Raw genomic sequence first — 20,163 nt, 5'->3', positions numbered from 1 at the left:
CCAGTTATTACGATACTAACTCTTAATATCCTAACCTTATATTTTGTCACATTTGTTTTATCAAACAGTTGGGGTTTTTTTTTAATTCTTAAAATTGAGTATTTTGTTGTTGTTGTTGTTTCAGTTTTTGTAGTGCTGATGACTGAACTCAAAGGTGCTGTCCTTTTTTTTTCTTTCTTTCTTTTTTTTTTTTTTTCCCCTTGGTACTGGAAATTGAATCCAGGGGCAATTAACACTGAGCCACATTCCCATACCTTTTTTATATTTTACTTAGAGACAGGGTTTCGCTGAATAGCTCAGGGCCTCACTAAGTTGCTGAGGCTGGTTTTGAACTTATGATCCTCCTGCCTTGGCTTCTGAGCTACTGGGATTATAGGTGTGTGCCACTGTGCCTGGTAAGGCTGTCCTTGAAATTGTGATCTTCCTGCCTCAGCCTCCTAAATCTCTTGAGATTGTAGGGATGCACCACCATATCCAGCCAGAATCTTTTCTAAGATTTTACTGATTTCATTTTCTTGTTTTTATACCAAAATCATGTTTCCTAAACTGTGAAGAACTTAGTCCAGCAAAGAATCTGGTCAAGACCAAATCAGTAAAGAGATATTACATGGAAGCCTGTATCTGTTCAGCCTCTGCACCTGTTTCATTTATTTATACATCCAGTCCCAAAGTGGATCTTAGGGACTTTCAACTTGCCCTTTGTTATATGTTATATTTTTATTGGATCTTTTAAAGGTTTGTTGTTGTTGTTGTTGTTTTGTTAGTTTTGGTTTATTTGTTTATTTGTTTGCAAGTGTTGGGGATTGAACGAGATTATTGCATATGCTATGCAAACTCTACCACTGAACCACCTCCCCAGCCCTTTTTTAAGTTTTCTCTGAACTTGAGCTCTTCCTGCTAATCCTGAGTAGCCATTATTATAGGTTTGCACCACTCTGCATAACTCTTCAAGATATTCTTCTTTTATTTTTAAACAAAATATCTGTGTGATTTCTGGAATTACTTTGTTTAGTCCATTTTACCCATTTCATTGAGATTTTCATTTGGTTTATACTTACAATGCAATTGGACATCTGTATGATCATGGTCTCCCAATCCAAAACCCTGATTTCTTTGTTTTTTTTCCCCCCCTTTTCTCTTTGTCATATAGTCATTACAACTGTGTGTCTTACTTTAGAGAGGTAATCTGATGGAATGAGTGTAATGAGTTAGTCTGTAAATGTTTCTGAGCCTATTGAGTGAAAGCATTTTCAGGGCTAAGAAGATCCCAAAGAAGTCTAAGGCCAGAACTCTCTGGAAAGATGACTATATCGGAGAGAAAAATACTAGCTATACTAGCTCGTGGTAGTAAGTTCACCCAGCGTCTGAGGCTACAGGGCTTGGGTGTCCTAGAAATCAAGAAGAAAGAATGTCTGGGATAGAGGCTGGTCTGAGAGAGAATGGGTGGGACGGTTGACTAGGTGTAGAGGTGGGGGCAGCACGGCTAGCTGCTTTGCTCTCATGTCCCTTGAAGGTAAGCCTCCAGCATCTGGTCTTGGCCAGGGATTTTAAGACTTTTCCTTGGATCCCTAGGATTCTAAGTAGGGCCTGTACTCTTCAAGTTCAGTTTAAGGTTTTTGTTTGGAAAAAAGGATTTTGTTGCTCTAAGAAAGAGAAAACTTGTCAATCATCGCAGTCATCAGTGGGAAATTAGGTTTTAAAGATTTTTATCCCAGGGCTGGGGATATGGCTCAAGGGTAGCGCGGTCGCCTGGCATGCCTGCGGCCCCGGTTTGATCCTCAGCACCACATACAAACAAAGATGTTGTGTCCACTGAAAACTAAAAAATAAATATTAAAATTCTCTCTCTCTCTTAAAAAAAAAAAAAAAAGATTTTTATCCCAGAGAATTGGTGACCTGTGTCAGAGACCCCAGGCCTTCCCTGTTACCTTCCTCAGCAGTCCACCTAATCAGTCACTCCTAGTGTTAACTACCTTCAGGAATCTTGAATCTGGCCCCTGCCACTGCATGTAGTTTCACTCTCTTCTTAGTTTGCTGTCATAGCCTCTTATAATTGGTCTTTCTGTTTCTGATCTTGTGTCCTTTCAGTCCCTTATCCGCACTGCTGCAAATATCTTTCTAAAGCAGATGGAGTTCACATCAGTTTCCCCTGTTGACAGTTCTTCAGTGGCTCTATCACTCTCCATCACTTTGCAGACAAAAGTGAATGTTGTTACTGATAGCATCTGGTCCCTGTTCATCGTCTACCCTTGCCTCTTGAAGTTTACTTCATCCACTCTAAACTTTAGGCCACAGATCAGAACTACACAGTTTCTTAAGCTTCCATCATATTTCTTTCTCGCTGAGATCTTTGCTGTTCATCCCGAGTCCCTCCCAGAGTCCGTCTTTGACCTGTTCTCTGAGCCAGGGCCCCTACCCCGTGGTCTGTCATACCCTGTGTCTTTCTCTGAGAGCACTCTGTGCACTGGACTTCAATTGTTTGTCTGCCTCAATGGACCCTAAGTTCCTTGAGGGAAGGGACTGGATCTTCATCATTGTCCCCTCCAAACTAAGTAAACAAGACTCTAGTAAATGATTATGAATGACTTAATGGTATAGAGACACTGAAAAGACCTCATCCCTCAAAAGCTCCATTCAGCAGTGGAAATGTGAAGATGTGTATATAGAAAAGGAGAAGGAAGAAGATGTGTATAATGCATAAGTCTTGAGCAGAGTTGCAACATCTGGGTGGGAACAAATGCCCTGTGTGTTCCGTGTGGGGGTAGAGGGTGCATTGCTAACAGGGGGCATGTGTGAAACTTCTAGGTAGGATGTCTAAATAGATGGGCTTGAAAGGAGGGAGCAGTGGGTCAGTGGAACAAGAAGGAGAGAAAGTACGGAGATCAGCCTGGTAGGGCTGAAGGAAAACTTGGTGGGAGCTGGCTATGAAGATTCCAAGCATCTTCCCCAAGTTTGGAAAAAAGATTCAGAGAGTGCATTATTCATAGTAGCCCAAAGTGGTAGCAGTCCACATATCAAACCAATAAGGGGCTAATAAAATGTAGTATATCCATACAGGATAGTATTGTTCAACCATGGACAGGAATAAAATAATGGGAACTTTGAAAATATTATGGTACATGAAATAAACCAGTTACTAAAGACCACATATTATATAATCCCATTTGTTTGTTTGTGGTATCAGGGATTGAACCCTGGGACACTTACCACTGGGCCACATCCTCAGCTCCTCAACCCTCCCCCCCCCCTTTTTTTTTTAGACAGGGTCTCGCTAAGTTGCTGAGCCTGGCCTCGAACTTGTAATCTTCCTATCTCAACTTTCTGAGTCACTGGGATTACAGGCATGCTGTATGATCCCATTTAAATAAAATGTTCAGAATAGGTAAATCCATAAATTCAGAAAGTAAGTTAGTGGTTGCCAGGAGTTGCAAGAAGGGAGGAATTTGGAGTGACTGCTCATGAGTAGTTTCTTTATGGGTTGATGGAAGATTTTGAAAACTGTTTGTGATAGTTGTACACTTTGTGAATATGTTTTTAAAAACCATTGAGTTGTGTGCCTGTGAGTTGTACCTCAGTGAAACTATTGTACAATAATAATAGTAAATGGAGGATTGGCAAATAGATTTCTCATTCCAAGTTTGATCAGTGTTTCACTGGGTCCATACTGGCCTATATTAATTCAGGTGTTTTTTTGTTTTTTTTTTTTTTATACCTTTATCTTAATTTTTATGGGTGCTAAGGATCAAACCAAGAGTCTCTCATGCCCTGGGTTTGCAGCAAACACTCTACTGCTGAGCCACAATCCCAGGTGTTTTTTTTTTAAGAGGACTTCTTGTCACCTGGTGATGTCTGTCTCCCCTGCCACTCTAGGACTGTTCTAGGCAAATTGTTCAGCTCTCAGGGGACGCGCCCCGCAGCCAGTGTTGGAGTCTTAGTGATACTATCTGCATTGGGCTAGTGTGAGCAGCAGCACACAAGCCACAAGGGGAGCACTTGCTTCCTTCAGACTGCCAGACATATTATCACCTGGGTGTGAGCAGCCTGAGGTAAGCAGTACCCTCTCTAGCCCTAGGGGAGAGCTCCTTGTGCTCCATCTCCTCTGAGTATCCTGGTCTGGATTCTTCTTAGTTCTTCTGTTGCCCTCTTCACTTTCAGTAATCCTTTCCTGAATACCCACCCTCCTGCCTGCCAAATGCAAGGTACAGTATCATCCCTGAGAGAAGCGATAGACCAGTGTGCGCTTTCATGGCCTGTCTTCTCTGCTGTGGCCCTGCCCTTCACTGTTCCACTCCCTGTGCCAGGCTGTGAGGGACTCAGGCAAGCAGTGTTCCATCACCCATCACCACTTCTGCCTGCAGTCAGCACTCTGGTGTCTGTTGAAGGAATAGTAGGCTGTTCTTCCCAGGCACTAATTAGCTACATTAGGACAAATAAAAAGCTGAAAGCACAAGACGTACAGTGAATTCTTGGGGATTAATCTCTTGGAGCTCTCTGATTGGCTGGAATGTGCTGGCACCTTCCTTTTTCCTCACCTAAATGAACACTTTTTCCATCAGCAGTATATTACATACAAGGTTTACTTCACCTTTGAATGTTGTAGGATATGGGTACCACAGTAAATGCCAAAGGAGTTTGCTTAAATATTTGTGTAAGGGCCGCAGTGTATAGTATAGCAGGAAACTTGGGAGAAAGCAAATTCTCAGACCCTTACAACCTATAACTTGAAGGACTGTGTAAGCCAGTGTATTTTTTTTAACGTTATTTTATTCATTTTTTTTTAATGTGCTGATTATTCCTGGAACTACCTTCCAAAAAATTCCACCAAATTATTAAATGGAAAATAGCTATTAAGTATTTGGTGTAAGCAATATGCAAATATTCCCAGCTTTATAACTAACTGAGAGCAAATTACAGTGTTGCCCTGATGGGAGACAGCAGGACAAAAGGCCCACTATCGCTTGACCTGATTCCCTGCAGCTGTTGGTGAACTCCCAGATTGCTTAATCCAGTTGAGAAATGCTCTTTATTTAGACCTACTTGCAGCATAGAGCCTTTCATGAGAGGTGCCAGCACAGCATCTGCAGGCGGCGTGGCCCTGAGCAACTTCCTTCACTTCTCTGAGTCTACATTTCCTTGACTGTAACGTGAAGATGAAAATAGCTTCCTTGCAGCGTGGTTGTGCACATTAAGAGAGATGATGTGTACCAAGTGCCAGCTCAGAGCTCACCTGCGGGTCCCTGAGCTAAGGTTTTCACTAGTCTCATTTAGCCCTCCTAGCAACCCCGTGAGGCAGCTGGAACCTCCAGTGTTCTGATGTGGAAAATTATGTTCACAAGGATGAAGCCAGGGTCTAGAATTCAAACCCCAGAGCCATTGTCCCACTACCCACATTGCATCTCATCACTGGGGCAATCTGAAGCCCAAAGAAGACAAATCGGCACCCCGACAACTCATAGAATCAGAACAGGTGGTACTGGACTCTGCTCCCCTGCACCAAAAACTTTTCTAACTGCCCGGGAGGTTTTTTCCTCCTGAAAGCAAATGTGTGGGGTTCTTTCCAGTGCCACTTCTCCAGGTCACTTCAACTGTGGCACTAACCCCCCGAGTTAGCATCACACCCCACAAGTTCAAAGCTCAATCCCACAAGACTGCCCTCACTCCAGATGCCAGGCAAGGATTGGGTGAATGACCAGAAGTCAAGTTAGGGTCCTGCCTGCAAAGTCAAGGGCTGGCATGGCCTCCTCTCAGCAGGAACAGGTTATTGTTAGAATAGCTCACAGAGCTCAGGAGAGCACTGTGCTTATGATTACCAGTTTGTTGTAGAGGGTGCAGCTCAGAGATAGCCAGATACAGGGGAGGTACATGGAGTTTCCATAACCCCTGAAACATGCCACCCTCCCAAAAATGCTTAGATGTACTCACCAACCCCAAAGTTCTCTAAACCTGTTGCAGGCTTTTGTGGAGCCTCCGTCACATAGGCATGATTGATTTAAGTCATTATCTGTGAGTAACCAAAGACCTTCCTATCAACTCAGGATGTTTCAAGGGTTCTACAAGCTGTGTGTCAGCGGCCAAAGACAAATACCAAACACATCTTTCCTGCCATGCCACACTGCACCATCCCTTCGCCCCAGTACTTCTGAATTTAAGATCTCAAGACAGGCCTCCCTCCCTCTGCCCTCCTGAGAGCACCCAGGTGAGGAGGCTGCAATTGAAAGGTGGGAGACGGTGCCCCCGCCCAGGCCTGGTGGCACAGTGGCCCATGTGCCTGTTGGCAGCACAGTGAAAACCTTGTTCGTGGGGCTTTTTCTTCACAGAGCACCTTTACAATTATTGACTAATCTTCCATGAACTGGAGGATGGTATTAATCTCAAAGTAACACTAATCCCTTTTACAAGAGGAAACTGAAATCCCAGAGTCCTTTGAGTACAGGCTGCACAACCCACTGGATGAAGGGCCCACCGTCTAGCTCTTTCTTCTGTGCTTAATTTAGGCTGATGGGGCCAAGGGCTTTGTAACCTCAGAATAGGCAGATCCAGCATTTTACCAAACTCCTTTAGACTTGGGAAGCAGCTTCCTACAAAAGCCTCCTGATTTCCACCTGTAATCAGCATGGTCACTTTGTAGAGCTATCATGGAGGAGACTGGTGAACCAGAGCTGTTAAATCCAGTCAGTTATTTCCCTGCACTCAGAAGTTCCAGCTCTGTGAAATTATCTGACCAGGCAGCCACTTCAGTGTAGATGCTTCTGTCTGTCGGCCGAAGCCATTTAGTTAGGTGCAGCTATGGATTGGCCACATGACCAGGCTGTCTGAGTATTTGCCGTATTTGTGCTTCTGTAAATTGGTGACAAAGTGAGAAAACCATGGGGTTTTGTCATTTTCAGGTTTTTGGTACTAGGGATTGAGCCCGGGTGCTCTACTACTGAGCTACATCCTCAGCCCTTTTTTTTTTTTTAATGTATATATAAAATATTTATTTTTAGTTTTCCGTGGTCACAACATCTTTATTTTATTTTTATATGGTGATAAGGATCGAACCCAGCACCCCTCACATGCCAGACAAGCGAGTTACCGCTTGAGCCACATCCCCCAGCCCCCTCAGCCCTTTTTTTAACTTTTTATTTTGAGACTGTCTGCTAAGTTGCTGAGGCTGGCCTCAGACTTGTGGTCTTCCTGCCTCAATCTCCCAAGTCACTGGGGTTACAGGTCTGCGCCACCACCATGGGTGCTTCCTCGTGGCCCTTCTTGCAGCTGGATCCAGCACAGTCTCTAGCATCTAGAGAAGGGCTCACTGATTGTCTACAGGAGGGAGAAAAGGTAGAGTTTTGAGGTAAAGAGGACTGAAGTTGTTTGTTCTGCCAGCTCTAGGCTTGGAAGCCTGGAGGTGGCCAGCATGGAGGAGCTCCTCCCACAGTGGAGCACTGGTCCTCTCTCCTGTGTGGACAGGAGTGGCACCTGTATGGAGGTGCTGATTTCCAGGAAGCCTTCCACCCCGTCTGCCCAGTGACTTCTTCAGTTCACTTCAGCAGATCATGCACTAAGTCTTATCTCCAGTCTGGTCCGTTGACTCACTCTTAGGACCAGTGCAGTGATTGCTGTGGCTTGTATACCCTAGGGAGAGTGGCACTGTTCCATAGAGTTGCCCAAATTCTTGTTAATGGGCCCTTTTATGAGTGGGTCTTCAACACCTTTTAAGCCAGTGGGACATGGAGGAGCAGACACTGTTTGGTATAGGGTTCGCTGACTTTGGTGAAATAATCAGGAGAGGAGATCCCAAAAGCTGAGTACACTTGCCCAGGCACGTGCAGGGGCTCAGGTTCTAGCGTAGATGAGCTGAATTCCAGCACTGGACTTCCTGGCCACTTTACTGTGCACGCAGCCTTCCCTCGTTGTTCTCATCTGAAAATATGGGAACTGTTGTGTACATCTGTCCTGTCTACAGAGTTGTACCTAGCTCATGGTGAGTACTCAGTGTTTTTCACCAGATCACCTCAGGGCCTGCAGGACTCACACCTTCTCATTCCTCAGACCTGGAGGGAGGGTTAGTGTGCAGAACCCCAACATAAATGCAGCACAAAGTATGAGAGAGGGAGACAGACAAGTAGACATGCATAGGGCAAGAGCAAGGGCAAAAGGTATGTCCCCAGATCTTCATTGGATGGCACTGGCAAGCAGCTCCACGAAGGGCCCAGACAAGAATCTGCAGTGGTCTGTGGATTCTGCTCCTCTGAACCACTTTCACAGGACAGCCTGCTGTCCTTTTGTCCCTTCTTGCTTGTTCTGTGTGGCAAACAGTCCTCTTGGCTGGCTTGGGGCAGAGCAGCCTGTCCAGCTTAGTTCCCCGGTACACAGGAGGGCAGGCGCAGCTGGGACAACCAGGCAAAGCAGGCCCGTCAGAATTGTGCAGGGACTTGGGCTGCCACCCAGACTATTTCTATCTTGGATAGAAGGCAGGATCACTTTCTGAGACAAGCTCGACTTGGCTTTGGCTCTGAGCTCTACAGGCAGCTTGCCAGGGCATGCTGTTCTGATCAGGCAGGGCACTGGGTCCTGAGGAAATCCGCTAGCAAGGCCGAGTCACAAGCTAAGTGAACTCTGCTTATCTGGAACAAGCAAGAGCTGGCGAGCTGACTGCCTGCCTGCATGGCAGTGGGGAATTTTTGGAATGCAAGTGACTTATGCTTCACTTATAAGCAAGCAGAAAAATAAGGCGCTGTGGAAGCAGTTCCTGGGAGGTAGCAAAAAAAGTGGAGGGCTTTGTTTTAAACTGGAAAAGCAACTTGCTAATAAACCAGCTTTGTAGGGGAAGAAAAGGTTGAGCCACATAGGCTGACCCCTTAAAACCCCCAGCATATTCCTAGGCATGGTGGTGCACACCTATAATCCCTGTGACTTGGCAGGCAGAGACAGGAGGACCACAAGTTCAAAGCCAGCCTGGTCAATTTAGCAAGACATTGTCACAAACTTTTTTTTTAAAAGGGCAGGGAGGGCTGGGGGTGTGGCTCAAGTGGTAGCGCGCTCGCCTGGCATGCGTGCGACCCAGGTTCGATCCTCAGCACCACATTCAAACAAAGATGTTGTGTCCGCCGAAAACTAAAAAATAAATAGTAAAATTCTCTCTCTCTCTCTCTCTCTCTCTCTCTCTCTCTCTCTCTCTTAAAAATAAATAAATAAATAATTTTTTTTAAAAGAAGGGCAGGGAGTGTAGCTCAGTGGTAGAGCGTCCCCTCAGTTAAATCCTTGGTACCACAATAATTGAGTGAGTGATGGTATTATACAACTCCTAGGGAGGCTGTGGGCATCTGGCAAGCTGCTGTGGGGAACCCCCAAGGTCACCTTTGAAAAGCGTATATTTCTGGACTGGGGTTGTAGCTCAGCCTAGAGCACTGGTCTGCAAGTGCGAGGCCCTGGGTTCAATCCTCAGCACCATATAAAAATAAATAAAAAGAAAGAAACGTATTGTGTCCGGCAACAATTAAAAAATAAATATTAAAAAAAGAAAAGTGTATATCTTTCTTAGATTGTAGAGACCGAAGTCAACTTTGCTGCCAAAGGCTTCTGTGTTTCTGACTGTGAAAAGTGCTCCTTCTTAGAAATGAGAGACCAGGACTGGTGCATTGGTGTCATGTTTGCTTCCTTTCACAGACCACTGGGAATCAGGAATCTGAATGAAGTTAACCTCTGCCCTCCTTAAGGCCTGGAGAAGTCTCCTGTGCCCTCACGAGACTGTCTGCTTGGGCTGCTCTGGGGTATTGGCCCAGCAGATGTGCCAGCAGGCTTTTTGTTGGTAGCTCTCAGCATGGTGCTACCAGCTCCTGTCATTCATACTGGCATACTGGGCCACTGGCCTTGTGTGGGTGCGCTGGCAAAGTCACACTTCAGAACCCAGAGGACTGCTTGTGTTCGGGCACGAGGGGCTTCCTGGCTATCCTGGCTAGGAGCAGTCATTCCTGTTCTACAAAGTGCAGGCTGTTTACCTCAGTTATGAGTCACACTCCTCTCCCTTCCAGATTGGGCAGAGTGTCATCTCCAGGCTGGCCTGAATTTCACTTGGCCAATCTAGTCTCCTTTTTCTTTCAACAATTTTGGGAAATCAGACCTGTGGCCTCACTCTTGCTAGCTAATCAATCACTCTACCACTAAGAACAGGCTCAGCCCTTTTTAAATTTTATATTGAAACAGGGTCTCACCAAGTTGCTGAGTCTGCCCTCAAACTTGCTATTGTCCTGCCTCAATCTTCCAAATAGCTTGGGTTAAGGTGTATGCCACTCACCCAGATGCAGTGTGGTTTCTTTTCTTTCTTTTTTTTTTAAAGAGAGAGAGAGAGAAAATCTTAATATTATTTTTTTTAGTTTTCGGCGGACATCATTTTTGTTTGTATGTGGTGCTGAGGATCGAACCCAGGCCGCACGTATGCCAGGCGAGCGCACTACCACTTGAGCCACATCCCCAACCCACAGTGTGGTTTCTTAAACACCATGCTGAGGTGTGTGTTCTCTTGAAAGTCAAGGGAACATAGAGCCCTGGTGTTTGGCTCAGAACAGGGTCCAGAAGCCCTGCTTTGCAGTTAATGCCAGGATCAAGCAGATGCCAGAGCCATATGATGCCCCAGACCTGGTGCGAAGTTTTTGTTGTTTCCCCTCCAGATCCTTCTTCCTTTCCTTCTCAGCCCTGAGATTCTGACATGGTTGTATAGACGTACAATGACATTAGGAATGCATAAAGCCACAGTGCCTGCTTGTGGAGCTAGCACCCAATCAAGCAGTCATAATAGCATGTTAATGGCATCCTGTCATGGGGAGGAGGCCTGGCCCTGGCAGAAGCAGGTCTTATAGCATGAGGGGAAGACAGCTGACAATCCATCATGGGAGGGGCCCGAGGGGCCTTAGTGTTCCAGCAAGAGAAAAGCCAGAGAGACATTCTAGGCACATCAGAGCAGGAAGGCAGCAGGGAGACCTGTTGAGGACTGTTAGAGTAGGACCTCCAGCAGGCCTTCATCGGAGGAAAAAAAGCAGGAACCTGCCGCTGTGGTGTGGCAAGAAGACCTTGGTCTTTCCCGGCTTCACTTGCTCACCTTACAGCTCACAGATGAGCAGAAGGAACAGAGTGTGGGTGAGCGGTGCAGGCCTCCCACCGGATAAGGCAGGAGGACTGGAAAGTAGCGGATCTGGCCTTTAGGGGCTGCCTCCTGCCTGGACTTTTTAAGGGTGAAGGCAGTGGGAGCAGGTGTTGGAGGGAGCAGCATAGCACTGAGACCCTGGCTTGCATTAGCACTACCATTGACCCAGCACTGTGGCCTTGGGCAAAAGGCTTGGCCTTTCTGAACCTCCTTTTGCTGTTAACAATAAAAATATTTACCTCAAGGAATTATTGAGAGGATTCACTGTGCAATTCTAGTGAAGACCTTAGTACACTGCATAGTAAGGCCACATCCAAAAGTGAACTCTTGTTAATTTGCTATTTTAGTATTCTCAGTTATCTTTTCAGTGTATCAGCCATTTGTGATACTGATTGCTTTGATTTGTGTAATTTCGCAGTTTATAGCTTCTCAACAGACTCAATAATGATACCTTTACCTGATTTTTGGTGAGGATCCCAAGCTTTGGAGAGGTGAAGTAGTTTATTCTCAGCCACTCAGGTTAGCTATAAGGCAGAGCCAGGATCTGAATTGAAGTCACCTTGGCGTCAAAACCCCCTGCATGTTTTTAAATATGTTTCTGCAGAACTGGCTTATTTGGGCCGAGGTTTCAGAACCTAGATCATGCCTACAGGGAGCACTACTGTTGAGGCTTTCTACGAGTATAGGCAAAAAAGACAAATAATGGCAGGCTTTGTGCTGTGAACTTTGTATTGGTCATCTTATTTCTTCCATCAAATGGTCAGGTGAGTGAAAATCAGACTCAGAATTTGAATTCAGGCCTTGAGCCAGGTGTAATGGCACACACCTATAATCCCAGCAATTTGGGAGACTGAGGCAGGAGGATCACAAGACCAGCCTCAGCAACTTAGTGAAACCCTGTCTCATGATTTTAAAAAATCAGTATAAAAAGGGTTGGGTGTGTGGTTCCTTGGTTAAGCGCCCCGGGGTTCAATCCCCAGCCCCCAAAAGAAAAATAAGGGCTAGGGCTCAGCAGTAGAGTGCTCGCCTGGCACGCATGAGGCACTGGGTTTCTCTATCCTCAGCATCACATAAAAATAAGATAAAGATATTGTGTCCACCTACAACTAAAAAAAATACATATTTAGAAAAAGAAAACTGCTCATGCCCTTGCCCACCTACTGTCACTAGATCATTAGGCCAATAGCTGCTCTGTGAGCAAGGAGCCAAGATCTCATTAAGTACATACCAGCCCCTGGACTGGCAACTGTTACTGCTTGTGTACAGAAAGGGAAATGCAGGCACACCTGCTTTTGACCTCACCTGCCCCCTCACCCTTTCATCTTACATTGAGGTGAGGGGGCAGTGCTGCAGCAAGGTCCTCAGAAGGACCAAAAGAATGGCTTATTGGTGCTCCCAAAGGCCAGTCCTCTGAAAGAGAGTCTGAAGTGCTGCTAGGGGAGTGAGTTTCTGCCTCTTCCTGAGCTCTCAGCACCCTCAGGCCTTGAGGATCTGCTGGCTTTAGCCTTAGAGGCTAAGAAAAAAGAAGGGTTTATTTCAGACTCAGCCTCCAGAAAAGTCCATTAGTGTTGCCTTTAGTCAGTCCTGGGGTGCTAGTTAGATATTTTCAAAGAACTAAAGTGCTGAGTTTTTCTTTCTAAATATAGAAAGTAAAAAATAAAGAGTTTGTCTTGGAGGAAGTATTGATTTGCTGCTAGAAAGGACACTTCAGCAGAATCAAGTCCTGGTGTAAAGGAGCAACAGTGAAGCCTGTCGCAGTCAACTGCAGAAGGACCTCTGGCCACAAAGACTGGCATGGGATATTTCAGAAAGTCAGGCCCATCCGGGGCCAAGGAGGTGATGTTCTCCCCTTGGTTTCCAGGCTCCTGTGAGGCACCCATCCTGCCAAGTGCTGCTGGCCTCTCTCAGAGCCAGGGCAGCTGAAGGCCAAAACACACCAATTCTGTGGCTAGGGCTATAGCTCAGTGGTAGAGCATTTCACTGGCACATGTGAGGCACTGGGTCAGTCCTCAGCACCACATAAAAATAAATAAAATAAAGGTATTGTGTTCATCTGCAACTAAAAAAGTATTTAAAAAAAAAAATATGCTGGGCTGGGGATGTGGCTCAAGCGGTAGCGCGCTCGCCTGGCATGCGTGCGGCCCGGGTTCGATCCTCAGCACCACATACCAACAAAGATGTTGTGTCCGCCGAGAACTAAAAAATATTAAAAATTCTCTCTCTCTCTCTCTCTCTCTCTCTCTCTCTCTCTCTCTCTCTCTCTCTCTCTCTCCTCTCTCACTCTCTCTCCTCTCTCACTCTCTCTTTAAAAAAATATGCCATAGGGAGGCCTCAGTGCTGGAACTGGGCATCCATCGAAACCTTTTTGTTGTTGTTGCTGTTGCTTTTGGTTGGGTTTGTTTTTTTTTTTTTGTTGTTGTTGTTGTTTTTTAGGGGGTGGGTACCAGGGATTGAGCTCAGGGGCACTCAACCACTGAGTCACATCCCTAGCCCTTTTTTTGTATTTTCTTTAGAGACAGGGTCTCACTGAGTTGCTTAGCACCTGCGGCTAGCTTTGAACTGGCGATCCTCCTGTCTCAGCCTCCTGAGCTGCTGGGATTACAGGCATGCACCACTGCACCCAGCCATCTAAGCTTTTTGTGAGGTCACCAAAGTAATTTTAAGACCAAGTCTGATAGCTCTGTAAAGGACTTATCTGACATGTGTGTTGCTAAGCATGTATTTATTGAGAGCTTGTTTGGAGATTCTAGCAGGGAAGCACAGCTACTTGAATACCCTTGACTGAAGACCTCTGTCAGAGAAGGTTGCCGTCTTCAGAGCACACAGCTTTGGGTGGGATGCACATGGAGTGGTGAGGGAGGAAATAGACACACGCCTAGCCAGCCAGATTGGCCGAATGAACCCTAGCAATCAATGGAGTGACAGATGTTGCAGATATTTATTGAAAGACAGAATAGACCTTTTTGCTTTTATCTACTACTTTTTAAATTTTTTTTATGAAAGTCATACATGACTGTGGTTTAAAGATTAAGTGATACCTAAGAAACTTGCTTAGATGTAAAAAGCAGCAGCTTTAATACTTCTTAGAAATGTCCTAAAGTATCTGATATCCATTTGTATTGCCCCTGGGTTTTATTGACTCATGGAATTTAGGAGTCAGAGAGACCTTAGAAACCTGGCTACCTTCTAGAGTGGCAGGTCCCGACTGGCCAGCAGCCGCAACAGCACCAAGGATAGTGTTAAAAATGCAGATATTTGGGCTTCACTCGAATCTGATGGAATCTGGGACTCTAGAGCCTGTACTGTAACAGGCCCCAAGCTGCTTCTGATGCATGCTTAACTTTGAGACCTAGTGACATAAAATGAAATAGAAGACTATGGGCTCTATAAAGTTCAGATCACATCTTGTCTGACCTTGTGCATGGTACTTCACTCTTATCCTCAGCATTCCCATCTCACCATGGGAGTAGTTGGAACCTCTCTTATAGGGCACGGTGAGAGCTTGGCATAGTATGCATTCGGTGCATGGTTTCTGATGGCGAGTCTTGTTAGGAGCTGTCTTCTGGGCTAGACACCAGCATCCCGGTCAGATGGTTAAGCAGTGCAGGGGGTCAAAAGCTCTGGCTTATTCTAATAAATGACATCTGTAGCTATTAATAGTTATCTTTATATTGAGAGAATATTTGTCATTCTGTAATTTCTATTCTACTTGTTAACTCTGTTCTGTTGAGCCACTGAAACAAGACTATTCTACATGGCAGTCATTCAGATATTTGAAAATAGTGACCTTGCCCATTCTGAACTTTTTCTTGTTTTAGTCCCGAAGATTAACTTAAACATTGGAAACCAGTAAAAAAAAGTTTTTTAAAAACAGAAAAGAGGGCGGGTTTGTGGCTCAGTGGTAGAGCGCTTGCTTGCCTAGCACATGAGTTCGATCCTTAGCACCACATAAAAAATATATTGTGTTTATCTACAGTTAAAAAATAATTTTTTTTTAAAAGTTAAAAAATAAAATAAAGGAAAAAGGCCTATATATGGGGCTGCACTTTAGTGAAGTGAGGAGTGCGTCTGTGGTGAGTCCTCGTGGGGAGGGATGCCTCTGAAATTAAGGTTGATGCTTTCTCGGATGGATTGAGAGTCTGGACTGGGCATCGTGTGTGCACGTCACTATTAGTAAGAAATCTGCTCCAAGCCTCTTGTTCTTCTCCTGCTCTGGTCTCGGGCCCCTTGGCACACTGCCCTGCTCTGTCCGGCATCCTGGTTCTCACCTGTGTGCCTGCCCTGTACACACTTGAGCCTTCATGGTATTCACGTTCTACTCACAGTTTTGTTTTGTTTTTGTTTTAATTGATGTCTAATTAGTAGTTGTGATATATTATACTAGCCAAGCTAATGATACCTTTCCTAAATTATGTTGTAGTGTTGAATGTGACAGTAGCAGAATTGCTATTTTAAAATGAGATTTTATAAAATAAACAAATACCCAGATTACAGGAAATACTAAGTTGATGATTAATGCAATGGGGCTGCTGCTCTTGTGCTTTTAAATGCTTGCATTTTTGTGAGATCCATCTACTGAGATGTCAGCAGGCCCACACCTCTGATCATTGCCAGATAGCTAATTTGCTGTTTGTCTTCTGCCTTCTGATGCTGAAGTAGGTGGCTTTAGGAGAACTTGCAGAGGGATTCCTGTCCATGTGAAGGGTCCAGGTTGCCCAAAGACGTGAGTGGCCCAAGACTGTCAGATCTGTAGTGCAGGGAGTGCCCCTCCACTGGGATTTGGGAATGGTGACATTGCTATACCATCAGAGACATTTTAAGCTCCTGCCATTTGTGCCCTTTTTTTCCTGTCCCCCAAATGAGGGAGGGTTGATATTCAGGGAAAGGGAAGAGAACTTAGAACATAGTTTTTGTTTGTTTTCAGATGCAGGAGTGAAAACTTCAGGCTACTGATGGGGCTGGCCCAGAATGTGGTAATTCTGTGTAAACCTAAGATGTGAAATGGGGAGGAAGTTTAAATGTGTCTGCGGTAGTTTTAAAAAGCCACTGAGGAAATAGTCTATGGTAAAATAACAGGTTCAAGGGATGGGAAATGGGGTCCTTCTGACAGTAGGAAACATACTGTCTCAAAAGCCATGCAGAATGCTCAGGGCCCCTGGGCTTTTTTGCTCAAGTATGGTACTTTTGGGGAGACTATGGCCTAGACCCTAGCCTGATGGGGTGTAGTGAGGCAGCATGCGCCTCAGCCAGTTGGCTTCTGGAGTAGTGCAAAGACAGGAGTGTGGCAGAAGCCCTGGTCTCTGTCAGCCTCCCTGGGGGCCAGGATTTCACCCTTCTTTCTGAACTTGGGCTGTTCTCAGCTGTATTCTCTCCCCAGCCAGTATCTCCTCTCAGGAGGTGTGGAGGACTAAGTGGCCTCATGATACATGAGTAAACAAGCGAATGGCGGGTGCAGGAGTGTTTTGCTCAGCACACAGCACAGCACAGGCCCTGCTCAGGTTGGGAGAACACAGCCACAGCTGCACTCACACGGCAGAGTGTCCTTGGAGCTCGTCCATCAGCCCCCTTTTCTCTGAGGTGAAAGGCCTGTCTGCACTTAGCAGTGTTAAAGCCAGAATAGCTTCTGCACCAGTGCCCTCCAGAGGTCACCTGCTGCCAGTCTGGAACCCAGACTTTTATCTTACCTGATGGCAATCATTATAGTGGCAACTGACATCGAGACACTGGGCCCTCAGGAGCCTGATTGACTTCAGGACCTGGTCCTCCCATCGGTGCCCTTTCAGCAAGCCAGCATGATCTTCACAAGGGACCTAGAGTTTCTTCCTTGTTTTTCACAGTGATGTTGCTCTTCTTTAGATTTGTGACCTTAATATGAACAGCAGACTTTACTTCCCTGGACACGGAGAATGGACACAGTAGAGAATGCTCGGAATCCACTCCAGGCTGAACAGTGTGTCCTCTGGGGGCAGAGTGGGGTTAGGGATGAATCTTTCACTTAATATTTTTATATTCAGTGTCATTTAAGTAATTGATTTTTACTATTGACTTTTTCCTTACAGCGTGTACCAGATCAGTTATACAGAATTAAAACATTAAAATATATATATATATGAAGGAAAAAAACAGACTGCCTGGTATAAGAATAGGCAAAGCCATTCTAAGTGGAAAACACCATCAAAAAATGACTAATTTGGGCTGGGGTTTTGGCTCAGTGGCAGAGTGCTCGCCTAATGTGTGAGGCCCTGGGTTCGATCCTCAGCACCACATAAAAATAAAATAAAGGTATTGTGTCCAACTACAACTCAGAAATAAAATTAAAAAAAAAAAAAAGACTAATTTTGGCCAGGCGCAGTGTGCATGCCTGTAATCCCAGCAGCTCAGGAGGCAGAGGCAAGAAGATTACAAGTTCAAAGCCAGTCTCAGCAATTTAGTGAGGCGCTAAGCAACTCAGTGAGATCCTGTCTCTAAATAAAATTTAAAATAGGGCTGAGAATGTGGCTCAGTAGTTGAGTGCCCCAGGGTTCAATCCCTAGTACCCAACCCCCTCAAAAAAGACTAATCTTAAAAACTTAAATTTTTTTTTAATTATATACTTCTTAAAATTTAACAAAATTAGAGCCAGGCATAGAAGCACATACCTGTAATCCCAGCAACTCAGGAGTTCAAGTTCAAGTTCAATCTCATCAATTTAGCAAGACTCTGTCTCAAAATAAAAAGGGCCAGCTCTCGGGCTGGAGTTGAGAGTCAGAGGTAGAGTACTCGCCTAGCACGTGGGAGGCCCTGGGTTGAATCCTTAGTACCACATATAAATAAAATAAAGATACTATGTTCAACTACATCTAAAAAACAAATATTAAAAAAAAAGTTGGGGTTGGGCTGGGGATGTGGCTCACGCTATATAACATGCTCGCCTGGCATGCACGGGGCGCTGAGTTCGATTCTCAGCACCACATAAAAATAAAGATGTTGTGTCCACTGAAAACTGAAAAATAAATATTAAAAAATTCTCTCTCTTCTCTCTATTTAAAAAAAAAAAAGTGGGGGCAGCTCTGACTCAGTGTCAGGGCATCCCTGGGTTCAATCCCCAGAACCCAAATAACAATAATTTAAAAAAAAAAAAAAACAATTACTTGGTATTCAAAGAGTTTTTGCTTGTACAAAATAAGAAGCATTTCATTAGGAAAATTAACAAGAACATAAATAGCAAATTCACATAGTAAGGAATATATCTTTCCAAGATTCTATAATCTTACACATCGAGAAACAATTGTGGGGGCCATGAGTGTAGCTTATACTTCAGCATTTTCAGAATCATGTTATATGGCATTCTTTTTGTTTTGTGTTTTGTTTTTGCATTGTTAAGGTTCAAATCCAGGGCCTTGAGCATGCTAGGCAGGTGCCCTACCACTGAGCCATACTCCCAGCCCCTAAGGATCCTGTTGTAAAAGTATAACATTTATTGATAAAAGTAAGTTCACAGACAGGGTGCAGTGTCACACACCTGTAATCCCAACTACTCAGGAGGCTGAGGCAGGAAGATTGAAAGTTTGAGGCCAGCCTTGAGCAATTGAGTGAGACCTTTAGTAACATAGCAAGATGCCATCTCAAAATAAAAACTTAGAAGGGCTGGGGAGATAACTGAACAGTGAGTAGCACACCCCTGGGTTCAATTCTCAGTATTGAAAAAATAAAAGTTCACAGTATACTTTGTAAGTGAAAACAGTGGATTAAAATATAGTATTATATTCATTTTTAAAAATGAAAAATTCAAGACTATACATCAAAATAAAAATTGCCTTCAGCCACTTCTGTTATTTTAAATATACTTCTATTTTTACCAAAAAAACAAATATTTTACTTAATGAATTGATTGAAGTATTGGGGATTGAACCCAGGGGCTGTTTACCACAGAGCTCTATCCCAGCTTTTTTTTTTTTTTTTTTTTTTTTTTTTTTTTTCCTTTTTCTTATTTTGAGACAGAGTCTCACTAAGTTGGCCAGGCTGTTCTTAACTTGTGATCTTCCTGTTCAGCCTCCAAGTGTCTGAAATTACAGGTGTGCACCACTGCTGCTAGCCAAGTATTTTAAATTTTTTAACTGAAAAAAAAAAAATGTGGGGCACGTGGGTTGAAGCATGTAGAAAAATCAAATGAGGGCTGGGGATATAGCTCAGTTGGTAGAGTGCTTGCCTCACATGCACAAGGCCCTGGGTTCAATCCCTAGCACCACAAAAAAAAAAAAAAAAAAAAAAAGAAAGAAGAGAAAAGAAGAATCAAATGAAAAAAAACATGCTTCACCCTGTTCCTCCTGACATGCTCGTAGACCCCTGTTCGTTCATGTCTCCTCAGGTCTGAGCACTGAAGGCATCTACCGGGTCAGTGGGAACAAGTCAGAGATGGAGAGTCTGCAGAGACAGTTTGATCAAGGTAAGTCACAGCTGGACTGCCAGTGGGGCCTAGGCCTCCAGACACTCCTGCCACCCATCTACCCCAAAGCCAGCCAAGAAGTGCTGGCTCAGGGACCGAGAAAAAGATCCCATGGGGACCAGACCTGTCAGCAAACCAAAGCACACCCCTGCCCAGCTGAGCCAGACTAGCCATCCTCATCACCATCCACAGACACTGTTCAGGTTGCTCGTTTCTCCTGAAGAGAGAGCCTTGCCTCCCTTGGCTGGGCAGGGTGATCACAGCAGGTGGAGATGAGGCTGTGAGCCTCAACCACAGCTGCCTTCACAAAGGCCCTGTGTGAGAGAATACAGAGATGTTTTAGGATGAGCTGAACCTTAGGCCCAGACTCCCACAGTAGAACTCTCAAGAGTCATACTAGCTCTTTGCGAGACCTGGGACACACTAGTGCAGTCATCCATTGCTTCTGAAAAATGCATCCTTAGCTCGGGAGGTGGATGCAAGAGGATTGCGAGTTCACAGCCAGCCCCAGCAATTTATTGAGGTAATAAGCAACTCAGTGAGACCCTGTCTCTAATAAAATATAAAATAGAGCTAGGGATGTGACTCAGTGGTGAATGCCCCTTATTCAATCCCT

At 44.8% G+C, this 20,163-nt stretch overlaps 1 protein-coding gene across 1 annotated transcript in view; it reads left to right on the top strand.

Moving 5' to 3' along the window:
- Positions 1-20,163, top strand: part of Arhgap35 (Rho GTPase activating protein 35) — a 121,793-nt gene that overhangs the window by 89,003 nt on the left and 12,627 nt on the right. The window contains exon 4 of the mRNA XM_078031811.1: positions 19,470-19,547. Within this exon, the coding sequence (XP_077887937.1) occupies positions 19,470-19,547 (78 nt within the window). The remainder of the gene's footprint in view (positions 1-19,469; positions 19,548-20,163) is intronic.

The sequence above is a fragment of the Ictidomys tridecemlineatus genome, chromosome 15 (genome assembly GCF_052094955.1).
Source record: "Ictidomys tridecemlineatus isolate mIctTri1 chromosome 15, mIctTri1.hap1, whole genome shotgun sequence".
Classification (NCBI taxonomy): Eukaryota; Metazoa; Chordata; class Mammalia; order Rodentia; family Sciuridae; genus Ictidomys; species Ictidomys tridecemlineatus.
This window is presented reverse-complemented; position numbering and strand designations above follow the sequence as displayed.